This window comes from Ranitomeya imitator, chromosome 4 (assembly GCF_032444005.1).
Source record: "Ranitomeya imitator isolate aRanImi1 chromosome 4, aRanImi1.pri, whole genome shotgun sequence".
In the NCBI taxonomy this organism is placed as follows: domain Eukaryota; kingdom Metazoa; phylum Chordata; class Amphibia; order Anura; family Dendrobatidae; genus Ranitomeya; species Ranitomeya imitator.
In genome coordinates this window covers 508,926,593-508,939,113 of record NC_091285.1, presented here as the reverse complement: position 1 = coordinate 508,939,113, position 12,521 = coordinate 508,926,593, and the positions used below count along the sequence as shown (strand labels likewise).

The 12,521-nt window shown below is 44.0% G+C and overlaps 1 protein-coding gene across 1 annotated transcript in view; it reads left to right on the top strand.

Annotated features, from left to right (window-relative positions):
• LOC138676597 (nicotinamide riboside kinase 2-like) overlaps positions 1–4,129 on the top strand; it is a 25,059-nt gene extending 20,930 nt beyond the window's left edge. Inside the window, exon 8 of the mRNA XM_069766063.1 lies at positions 3,943–4,129. Within this exon, the coding sequence (XP_069622164.1) occupies positions 3,943–3,948 (6 nt within the window). The 3' untranslated portion in view covers positions 3,949–4,129. The remainder of the gene's footprint in view (positions 1–3,942) is intronic.
• Positions 4,130–12,521: the final 8,392 nt, after the last annotated feature.

The following is a 12,521-nucleotide window of genomic DNA, read 5'->3' as shown; positions in this document are numbered from 1 at the left end:
AGTTCTCTTAGTACTCGTGGGTGTATGCCATCCGGACCCGGAGATTTATCTATTTTAATCTTTTTTAGCCGGTTTCGCACCTCTTCTTGGGTTAGATTGGTGACCCTTAATATAGGGTTTTCATTGTTTCTTGGGATTTCACCTAGCATTTCATTTTCCACCGTGAATACCGTGGAGAAGAAGGTGTTTAATATGTTAGCTTTTTCCTCGTCATCTACAACCATTCTTTCCTCACTATTTTTTAAGGGGCCTACATTTTCAGTTTTTATTCTTTTACTATTGATATAGTTGAAGAACAGTTTGGGATTAGTTTTACTCTCCTTAGCAATGTGCTTCTCTGTTTCCTTTTTGGCAGCTTTAATTAGTTTTTTAGATAAAGTATTTTTCTCCCTATAGTTTTTTAGAGCTTCAATGGTGCCATCCTGCTTTAGTAGTGCAAATGCTTTCTTTTTACTGTTAATTGCCTGTCTTACTTCTTTGTTTAGCCACATTGGGTTTTTCCTATTTCTAGTCCTTTTATTCCCACAAGGTATAAACCGCTTACTCTGCCTATTTAGGATGTTCTTAAACATTTCCCTATTATCTGTATTCTTATTTCTGAGGATATTGTCCCAGTCTACCAGATTAAGGGCATCTCTAAGCTGGTCAAACTTTGCCTTCCTAAAGTTCAGTGTTTTTGTGACTCCCTGACAAGTCCCCCTAGTGAAAGACAGGTGAAACTGTACAATATTGTGGTCGCTATTTCCTAGATGCCCGACCACCTGCAGATTTGTTATTCTGTCAGGTCTATTAGATAGTATTAGGTCTAAAAGTGCTGCTCCTCTGGTTGGATTCTGCACCAATTGTGAAAGATAATTTTTCTTGGTTATTAGCAGAAACCTGTTGCCTTTATGGGTTTCACAGGTTTCTGTTTCCCAGTTAATATCCGGGTAGTTAAAGTCCCCCATAACCAGGACCTCATTATGGGTTGCAGCTTCATCTATCTGCTTTAGAAGTAGACTTTCCATGGTTTCTGTTATATTTGGGGGTTTGTAACAGACCCCAATGAGAATTTTGTTACCATTTTTCCCTCCATGAATTTCGACCCATATGGACTCGACATCCTCATTTCCTTCGCTAATATCCTCCCTTAAAGGGAACCTGTCACCTGAATTTGGCAGGACTGGTTTTGGGTCATATGGGCGGAGTTTTTGGGTGTTTGATTCACCCTTTCCTTACCCGCTGGCTGCATGCTGGCTGCAATATTGGATTGAAGTTCATTCTCTGTCCTCCATAGTACACGCCTGCACAAGGCAAGATTGCTTTGCACAGGCATGTACTACGGAGGACAGAGAATGAACTTCAATCCAATATTGCAGCCAGCATGCAGCCAGCGGGTAAGGAAAGGGTGAATCAAACACCCGAAAACTCCGCCCATATGACCCAAAACCAGTCCCGCCAAATTCAGGTGACAGAGTCCCTTTAAAGTGGACTTTAGACAAGACTTTACATAGAGACAAACCCCTCCTCCTCTCCGATTTTTACGATCCTTTCTAAACAGACTGTAACCCTGTAAGTTAACTGCCCAGTCATAGCTTTCATCTAACCATGTCTCTGTTATTCCCACTATGTCAAAGTTACCTGTAGATATTTCTGCTTCTAGTTCTTCCATCTTGTTTGTCAGGCTTCTGGCGTTTGCAAGCATGCAGTTTAGAGGATTTTGTTTTGTTCCAATCTCCTCGCTGTGGATTGTTTTAGAAATGTTCTTACCTCCCTTCTGAGTATGTTTTCCTGGGTCTTCTTTGTTCAAGTCTAATGTTTTTCTTCCCGTCCCCTCTTCTTCTAGTTTAACGCCCTCCTGATGAGTGTAGCGAGTCTTCTGGCGAATGTGTGTTTCCCAGGTGTTACCTGGAATATGCAAATTAGCCTCCTCAAGCTTGAATCCCTGGTTTGGTGATTCTTTCCAAGCAGCTGGTCCCGGCTGTACCCAACGATCTTCTAGCTTAGGGAGACTCTTCGCTTTCCCAGAAGGCACCTGGAATATGCAAATTAGCCTCCTCAAGCTTGAATCCCTGGTTTTCCTGGTTCCTGGTTTTTAACATGTGCCACCCTGTTTTTAAAGGGACCAAAAGTAATTGGACAGATTAAATAATTTTAAATAATGTTCATTTCTAGTACTTGGTTGAAAACCCTTTGTTGGCAATGACTGCCTGAAGTCTTGAACTCATGGACATCACCAGCCGCTGTTTCCTCCTTTTTGATGCTCTGCCAGGCCTTCACTGTGGTGGTTTTCAGTTGCTGTTTGTCTGTGGGCCTTTCTGTCTGAAGTTTAGTCTTTAACAAGTGAAATGCATGCTCAATTGGGTTGAGATCAGGTGACTGACTTGGCCATTCAAGAATATTCCACTTCTTTGCTTTAATAAACTCCTGGGTTGCTTTGGCTTTATGTTTTGGGTCATTGTCTATATGTTTTGGGTCATTGTCTATCTGTAGTATGAAACGACGACCAATCAGTTTGGCTGCATTTGGCTGGATCTGAGCACACAGTATGTGTCTGAATACCTCAGAATTCATTCCTGTGTCACATCATCAATAAACACTAGTGACCCAGTGCCACAGGCAGCCATGCATGCCCAAGCCATTACTCTGCCTCCGCCGTGTTTTACAGATGATGTGGTATGCTCTGGATCATGAGCTGTACCATGCCTTCGCCATACTTTTCTCTTTCCATCATTCTGGTAGAGGTTTATCTTGGTTTCATCTGTCCAAAGAATGTTCTTCCAGAACTGTGCTGGCTTTTTTAGATGTTTTTACAAAGTCCAGTCTAGCCTTTTTATTCTTGATGCTTATGAGTGGCTTGCACCGTGCAGTGAACCCTCTGTAATTACTTTCATGTAGTCTTCTCTTTATGGTAGATTTGGATATTGATACGCCTACCTCCTGGATAGCGTTGTTCACTTGGTTGGCTGTTGTGAAGGGGTTTCTCTTCACCATGGAGATTATTCTGCGATCATCCACCACTGTTGTCTTCTGTGGACGCCAAGGTTTTTTTGCATTGATGAGTTTAACCAGAGCTTTCTTTCTTTCTCAGGATGTACCAAACTGTAGATTTTGCCACTCCTAATATTGTAGCAATTTCTTGGATGGGTTTTTTCTGTTTTCGCAGCTTAAGGATGGTTTGTTTCACCTGCATGGAGAGCTCCTTTGACCGCATGTTTACTTCACAGAAAAACCTTCCAAATGTAAGCACCACACCTCAAATCAACTCCAGGCCTTTTATCTGCTTAATTGAGAATGACATAACGAAGGGATTGCCCACACCTGTCCATGAAACAGCCTTTTACTCCAATTACTTTTGGTCCCTTTAAAAACAGGGTGGCACATGTTAAGGAGCTGAAACTCCTAAACCCTTCATCCAATTTTAATGTGGATACCCTCAAATGAAAGCTGAAAGTCTGAACTTCAACTGCATCTGAATTGTTTTGTTTAAAATTCATTGTGGTAATGTCTATAACCAAAATTAGAAAAATGTCTTTGTCCAAATATATATGGACTTAACTGTATATGTGTGATATATCTATCTATCTATCTATCTATATCTCTCTAGCCTCAGTTATTTCTTTTTTTGAAAAGTGCTGCAGGATATGTTGGTACAATATAAATACTATTATTATTTGACCAAGCAGAGGCGCATTCTTGGCTTGACCAAACAGATCAATGACTCTTCCACATCGTTCTGGATCTGTCATGGCCCTCTTCTTTCATGATTGACAGATCTGAGTTTACAGAAGTCTGAAAAGGGCATAGATTGAAGGTTCACTGAACTGATCGGCCTTGCCAAGCTTGGTTTGAACAGTCATTTTGTGCTCATACGATAATCACAGAGACATCCTTTTTACACTGTATTTACTCTACAGCATTATTACTAGATAATGTAATCCTTGTTTATCTCTTTGTTTGCAGAATTAAGTTGCAAAACACAAGTGGCCTTACTGCCTGGAAATGCCTTTCGGATTATAACTTATACCACCTGTATTTCACTCGCTTCGTCTAGAGTTTTTTTTTTTTAAAGTTTTTATTGTCAATAATTTTATAACTTTACCTCAAGCCAAAAGCACTCCACTCCAATAAACTATTTCTTCTAATCCAACATTGCGTCCTAACTTGTAAATGTATATAAAAACCAAGATATGGGTTTCCATTGCTTCAGAGAAGCTGCACTTCCTAGCATCTATATAGAGAAAAACCTGATTTATAAATGTAAAAATAAAGTATTGATTTTGTGATCTAATTAAGATGTTTTAAAGCGATCTGCAGTCACAGCTAAAATGTGACTGTACATGGGACACTGTATAGCCAATGTACCTGGCGCCCTTCCAATGCCGCCATCTGTCTGCAGAGACTGGAGTTCTGGAAAGAAAGGAACTGAGTCATGATGTTATACTTGTCCTATGTTTAGTCAAATATTCAGTTTTGACTGGAGGGTTAATGTGCTAAGATTAAAACAAGTAACAGAAACCTGTGAATCGTTGGCCTTTGTAAGGCCTCTTTTACACGGGGCAAAATCCTCTGGTTTGTAAATGGACTTCTTTACTTTAAAATGTCTTTAAGAAAACGCCTGGTGTGAACGTGGCCAGAAGGTCACGGTCTCCTGACCAAAATAAGCTACATGAAACACATTAGTTGTAAAGCTAATGTACTAGATTTGTTCAGAAAGTACATACTGATTAGATGCTTTTAAAGGAGTTGATTGGACTTGGGACAAAAGTCTGCAGTCGCAGTGTGCATGCTGTCAAAATGTTAAGGTGAGTCTAGTTGTCATAGATTTGCATACTTGCGGTCACATGCTGACTAGTCTCAACTGGCTTTTCTCAATTCTATTCAGAGGAGCTGAGCAATAGTGATGAGTGAACATGCTGGGATAAGGCATTATCTGAGCATGCTTGTGTGCTAACCGAGTGTCTTTGGTGTGCTCGAAATATGTTAGTCTCCGCGTCTGCATGTCTCGCGGCTGTTCGACAGCTGCAACACATGCAGGAATTGCCTAACAGCCGCGAGACATGCACGGACTCGAACATAGTATTGGAGCACACCAAAGTCACTCGGTCAGCACACAAGCATTCTCCGATAACACTTCATCTGAGCACATTCGCTCATCACTACTGAACAAGCCTAGTCGGCACCTGACTGCGTGTCTGCAGATGGCATGTATGGGGTCTTGTGACCGCCCAGAAATTAGAACAGTGTAAAGATAACATGCTGTCATGGTTCGGCAGCTTGTGTTCATAGTGAGTGCAGTTTTTTGTCCCAAGCTTAGAGTAATCCCTTTTAACATGCATGTCTAAAATACAAACACATATGTGGCTTTTTCAAGTATCTTTATTGCTAGAAGATGTTTGTGTATTTCTTTTCGGGAACCAGCCATGTTAAACATGCTTCTTTACAGCAAACAACGTGTTCTAGATCAGGAAAGGCTGAGTAGGAGATCACACCCGAGTCAAGTTTGCAAAGAGGGAATCTGTTAGGATTTTACACCCCAAACTATTTGCTGCACTCTCAAATGCAAGTCCAGCTACACTTTTACATGCCCAGTCTGTTCCTCCATTACTGAGAAATCAGCGTTTGAATTGAAACACAAATGAGGATGAACTATTTGTAGATCTGAAGCCTTTGTCACTCCAACTCTACTCCTTGACCAACCAACCTCCCCCTGCTTGATTGGCAGCCTGTGTGCTGTGTGACTTCAGGCAAAGGAGTGGTCAGTCAGGCAATAGGAGGTGCCACTGGGCGGAGAATAGAGCTGGAGTGACAGGAGCTTCAGATCTACAGTAGCTCTTCAGCCTCATTTGTATATCAATTCAAATGCTGATTTCTCAGTAATGGAGGAACGGACTGGCCATGTAACTGTATGGCTGGACTTCGTCTTTAAAGAGCAACATGCACATGTAAATGGTTTAGGGGTGAAATCCTGCTGACAGATTCCCTTTTAAAGAGGTTTTAACTTGTAATTATTCATTAAAATCCATTTTCCACGTCGTCCCTCCTGACAGCACCACCAGGAGGTTATCCTTCATATCCTTGATAGGGACAGGAACACAGAAGAGGTTAATTAGCCCCTCCCCACCACTACCCTTCAGTGTTTTTCCTGTCCCTATCAGGGACAGACGCAGGAGAGTGTCCTCCAGAAGAAATGGATTTACCTGATGCCAATCAGTCTGGTCGAGCTGGTGCTCCCGGGGCGGTCTTCTCCTCCTGGAGGGGGTTCTGGACCGCGGGTGTCTCCTTGAAGGGACTCCTGAGATCGCAGGACACCGACAAAGGTCCCTCACGCGATCAGGTAGAGCTGTCTGCTCCTGTCTGTTGCCTCATCCCTTCAGACATGGCTCTGAGGCAGCGATGTTCAGCGCTGCTCTCTGGCCCCTCGGGGAGCTGGCGCCGTCTCCCCGAACTTCCGGTGGCATATCCGGAACTTCCGGCGCTTCGCGTCAGAGGGGGGCGCGCCGTGACTACTTCCGGGGGTGGGTTGTGGCTGGATTCCCGGAGTTTGCAGCGCTGGCGGTTTCCGGTATCAGCCGGGCACGCCGGCGAGAGAGATGAGTCCGGGTCATGATGGCGCCGACATCAAGGGATCCCAGGTTGTTCAGCCAGATGACGCATGCGCAGTGCAGCCGGGGACCTCCAATCACCGTGAATACCAGCAGCTGAGCTCAGAAGGAGGACGAATCGGATGTTTTGATGTCGGGTAAGACTGACTATTTAATGACGACAGCTGACGGCACACCTGACTTGGTAAGATGGAGGGTGCAAATTGTCCAGACGTCCAGTCCCTAGAGCTGCCCACAGACCATGTGAGTAAATATGGTGGGGAAAGGACCTAGCGGGACTTTAGATCCATAAGCGACTGGGCCTTTTACATTTTAGTACAAGGACATCCCCAAAAGGTCTGCTACAACTAAAAAGAATGTAGAGGAACTGCGGAGACACCATCACATGTTTCTCAACGCAGGCAGTGAATAGCCAGGCCTTTCCCCGGGAAGGAACAACCAAGGGAAGGGCAGCATCCAATAAAGGAAAACCACCTATGCCAAGCATGGTATCCATCCACAGACAGCTGTTTCGGGGTTTTTGCCCCTCATCAGTGTGGAGTAGGAAACTGGCTATCAGGAGCAGTGCCTAGTAGAAAGTCTATAAAGGCACGGATGATTGACCTCGTGAAGACCAAAACATCCAACACAGCGGAGACACCTTCACGTGTTTCTCAACGCAGTGATCCAGAACACTGCCCCCCCCGCAGCTCCTCTACATGCATTTGCATATTTGGGGGCAGTGTTCTGGATCACTGCGTTGAGAAACACGTGATGGTGTCTCCGCGGTGTTGGATGTTTTGGTCTCCACGAGGTCAATCATCCGTGCCTTTATAGACTTTCTACTAGGCACTGCTCCTGATAGCCAGTTTCCTACTCCACACTGATGAGGGGCAAAAACCCCGAAACAGCTGTCTGTGGATGGATACCATGCTTGGCATAGGTGGTTTTCCTTTATTGGATGCTGCCCTTCCCTTGGTTGTTCCTTCCCGGGGAAAGGCCTGGCTATTCACTGCCTGCGTTGAGAAACATGTGATGGTGTCTCCGCAGCTCCTCTACATGCATTTGCATATTTGGGGGCAGTGTTCTGGATCACTGCGTTGAGAAACACGTGATGGTGTCTCCGCGGTGTTGGATGTTTTGGTCTCCACGAGGTCAATCATCCGTGCCTTTATACAACTAAAAAGAAGGCTACCAGATGTCCGTTATGTACCGTGAAGTCCAGGCTACCATCTCAACAATGGTTCCACCCCAATCCCCTCGTCCTAAGAGACCCAAATGGGATGTGGACTTGAGTGCGGAGGAAGGAGAGGTATCAGGATATTCCGACCCGGACTAGGGTGAGGAGGACAATTCCACGGTAATGGTTCCAGAGGAACGCAAAAGATACCGGTTTTCGTCCAAAAACACGGATGTTCTCCTAAAAGCGATTAGAAGTACCATGAAGGTAGAGGACTCCACTGAACCACTATCGGTTCAGGACGAGATGTTCAGTGGCCTGAGAACCCGCAGGAAGAGTATTTCCAGTAAACAACCACATAACAGCTATGATACTGGAAGAATGGGAAGATGTGGGAAAGAAGCTAGCAGTCCAGAGGGACTTCAAGTACCATCTTCCCTTTAATCCAGAAGAGACTAAAGTCTGGGAATCTGTATCAAAGATCGACATTCCGGTAGCAAAAGTTTCAAGGAAAACATCTATTACTTTTGATGACTCATCTGGCTTAATAGACCCGATGGATAAGAGATCAGAAGATCTTTTTTAAAAAGCCTGGGAGTAGTCAGCTGCCATTATGAAACAAACATAGCGGCCACCTCTGTAGCAAGATCCATGAGTCTCTGGATAGACGAACTGGAAGGTCACATTAAAGACAGGACTCCCAGGGAAGAAATTCTGAAGTCTCTCTCAATACTAAAAATGGCGACTGATTTCATGGCGGATGCTTCAGCGGAGTCAGTGCCTTTTGCAGCCAGAAATAACACTGTCAAATGCGGCAAGACGGGCCCTGTGGCTAAGATCTTGGACGGGAGATACTCAATCGAAAAACAAACTTCAATTCCGTTCTCATGTATTCGGTCCAGTCCTAGATGAGAGAAGCCAAAGAAGACACCATTCTTTCGGAAAAGTCGCTCCGACCCTAGGCAGGACTACAAAGGGAAGTCAGTCAGATGGAGCTACCATAAAGGTGGCAGGGGAAGAGGTTCCTTTCGAGACCAATCGTCAGGACCCAGCAGACAATGACGCCACCAATATAGGAGGAAGACTACAGTACTTCCTAGAGGGATGGCAGAATATCACTCTGAATCAGTGGATTCTACAGTCGCCCAGGGGTACAGGATAGCATTCACTCACCTACCCCCCCCCCCCCCCCCCAAAAGGTACTGCGTACTGAGTCGTCAGCAGTTCATCAAAGACTGTTAACAGACATACAGGAGCTCTTAGAGCTGCAGGTCATAGTACCGGTACCCCATCATCAGCGATTTCATGGAAATTACTCCAGCCTGTTCTCCATAAAAAAAAAACAAGTGGAGAATACCGAACAATAATAAACTTGAGACCAATAAATCAATGGGTGGCTTACAAACTCTTCAAGATAGTCTCTCCGATCAATCATATCTTTAATAAAAAAGAACTCAGTAATGTGCACGCTAGATCTCAAACACGCATACTATCATGTGCCTATCCATCCCTCACACCAAAGATTCCTCAGATTTGCAATAAAGAGCCACAAGAAAATACTTAATTTCCAGTTCTAGTGTCTACCATTCGGTCTCGCTTTCGCCCCAAGAATATTCACAAAACTCATGACAGAGGTCATGGCTTACCTAAGAGAAAAAAAAGTTCTCATCGCTCCATACCTGGACGGTCTGTCCAGATGGAAGAATCATTAAAAATGACCATATCACTCCTGAAGAGTCTAGAGTGGATAATAAATTCAAAAAAGTCAATTCTCAAACCAGAAAGAGAAAATATTCCTGGGAGTACTACTAGATTCCGAACGGGAATACTCCTTCCTACCAGACCAAAAACAACGAACAATCAAACAAGAATTTCAAGCATTAAGAAAATGCAAATACATTTCCATCAGGAAAGCCATGAGGATTCTAGGTCTGATGACCTCATGTATTCCCAGCGTACAATGGAGCCAGTTTCACTCCAGAACTCTTCAACGGGAAGTCCTTTCGGTATGGAAAGAAAAATTCATTAGACAACAAAATGTTGTTACCCAGCGAGGTAAAGCAGTCCCTCTCATGGTGGGTCAACATAGAAAACCTCAAAAAAGGGAGCCCTTGGAGAGTGTTCTCCATGCGTAAATATAACCCCCAATGCAAGCTTAAGCGGCTGGGGAGCCCATATAGAAGGATGTTACCTTCAGGGAACATGGCCCACATCTGTACGCAACAGTTCCTCCAATTACAGGGAACTCAGAGCGGTTTGGGAAGCAATAAAAAGGTGCCAAGAGGAGATGCAGGGGTGTCACATCAGAATCTTCTCAGACAACTCGACTACGGTATCCTTTCTTCATCAGGGAGGTCCGAAGCACCGTCACCTCCAGAGACTAGCAGAATCAATGTTGTCTTGGGCGGAATGCACTGTGAAGTCCATCACGGCAGTACATCTAAAAGGTTCAGAGAACCAGATAGACTTTTTCAGCAGAGAAAAGGTGCAACCCTCGGAGTGGTCTCTAAACGGAAAAGTCTTTGTTCAGCGAAGGACGCCTTCGCTCAACACTGGGACATGGAACTTGCTTATTATTATTATTTATTTATATAGCACCATTGATTCCATGGTGCTGTACATGAGAAGGGGTTACATACAAGTTACAAATATCACATACAGTAAACAAACTAACAATGACTGACTGATACAGAGGGGCGAGGACCCTGCCCTTGCGGGCTTACATTCTACAGGATTATGGGGGAGGAGACAGTAGGTTGAAGGTGAGCATATATCCTGAACCACCCAGATATCAAGAGGAAAGAAAAGACAAACCAGAGCACAGAAAAAAAAATGGTTCAGAACTTTCTTTTCCTTCTTTTGAGATGCATTTAATTCATTTTTGGCCACTTGTACTGTTATGATGCGGTGGTCTAGGAGCAACATGGAACGAGCTCTGAAGGAAGTGGTAACTGTACTGACCGCAGTCCCTAAGCTCAACACAACACTAGAAGTAGCTGTGGAATGCTCCTAACTCTCCCTAGGCATCTCGTCACAGCCTAAAAGCTAACTACCCCTAAAGACAGAAGCAGGAAAACTATCTTGCCTCAGAGATAATCCCCAAAGGATAGATTAGCCCCCCACAAATAATGACTGAATGGAGAGGAAAAAGACATACACAGAATGAAACCAGGATGAGCACAGGAGGCCAGTCTAGCTTGATAGATAGGACAGGATGGAATACTGTGCGGTCAGTATAAAACACTACAAAAATCCACGCAGAGTTTACAAAAATCTCCACACCTGACTAAAGGTGTGGAGGGTAAATCTGCTTCCCAGAGCTTCCAGCAAGACAGAATTAATTCATACTGATAACGCTGGACAAACATAGAAAGCACTGAACGGATAAGTCCACAATCTGTGAACAGAAAAGCGCAAGCAAAAACTTAGCTTTGCTGAACTGGTCAGGATAACAGGGAAATCCAAAGAGATGTGAATCCAACCAGGAACCATTTACAAGTGGCACTGGCTGAAGGAACATGAGGGAATGCATTCCCTCCACTCGCTTCAATTCCCAAAGTACTGAGAAAAATTCAGGAAAGTCTGGCAGCAGTAATCCTAATAGTGCCATATTGGCCCAAGAGGAGCTGGTTTCCCCTGCTGAAGTGGATGGTGTTGGAAGAGCCAGTTCTACTACCACTAAGGTGGGACCTTCTGACGCAAGGACCGCTGGTCCATCAAGATCTAGATATGCTACAACTTTCAGCGTGGATCTTGAAAAGGAGATCAAAAGGTCTATCAGATTTGGTTATTTCAACCATGCAAAAAAGCAGGAAGCTAGTGACCTCTGCTATATACCTAAAAATCTGGAAGAAATTTTGCACACAGAGCAAAACTCCAATATCAGTCTTCCAAGAACCAGATATTCCTCAGATCTTAAATTTCCTTCAAGCAGGCTTCGATATGGGTTTAGGGCCTAGTACGCTAAAGGTACAAATTTCAGCTTTAAGCGCCTTTTATGACTATCCACTAGCTGATCACCCCTGGGTAGTGAGGTTCATCAAAGCTATGCAACGTATCAGGCCAGCAATACGTAGTTCAGTACCCCCCTGGAATCTCAGCTTAGTACTAAACTAATTACGGAAAGCTCCATACGAACCGCTAGATCAAGCAGACCTAAAGTCTGTAACGTTCAAAACAGTCTTCCTAGTCGCAATAACGTCAGCAAGGTGAATAGGTGAGATCCAAGCCCTGTCCATAACAGACCCATACTTAAAAATACATGAAGATTTCATTATTCTAAAATTGGAAAGTAGTGACAGACTTTCACAGAAACCAGAAAATTATATTGCCTACGTTCTGCCAGAACTACAACAATGACAAAGAACATTCTCTCCATTCCCTGGATGTTAAAAGAACAGTATTGCAATATCTAAAACTTACAGACAGTTGGAGAATTGACTCAAACCTCTTTACCCAGATGTCCGGGAAGAATAGAGGGAAAAAAGCATCAAAGGCTACTATAGCCAGATGGATTAAAGCTACCATTTGTGCTGCGTATATTTCAGCCGCTGAATCTCCTCCAGAAAACCTAAAGGCTCACTCACTAAGAGCAATATCTGCTTCACGGGCAGAGAGGGCAGGTGCATCCATGGACCAAATTTGCCGGGCGGCAACTTGGTCTAACTCAAATACCTTTTGCAAACACTACAAGCTGGACATTGTCAAAATCAACAGACTGTCTTTGGGAGGAAAGTCCTCCAAGCTGTAATCCCACCTTGAATAGGAGTTATTTGGTA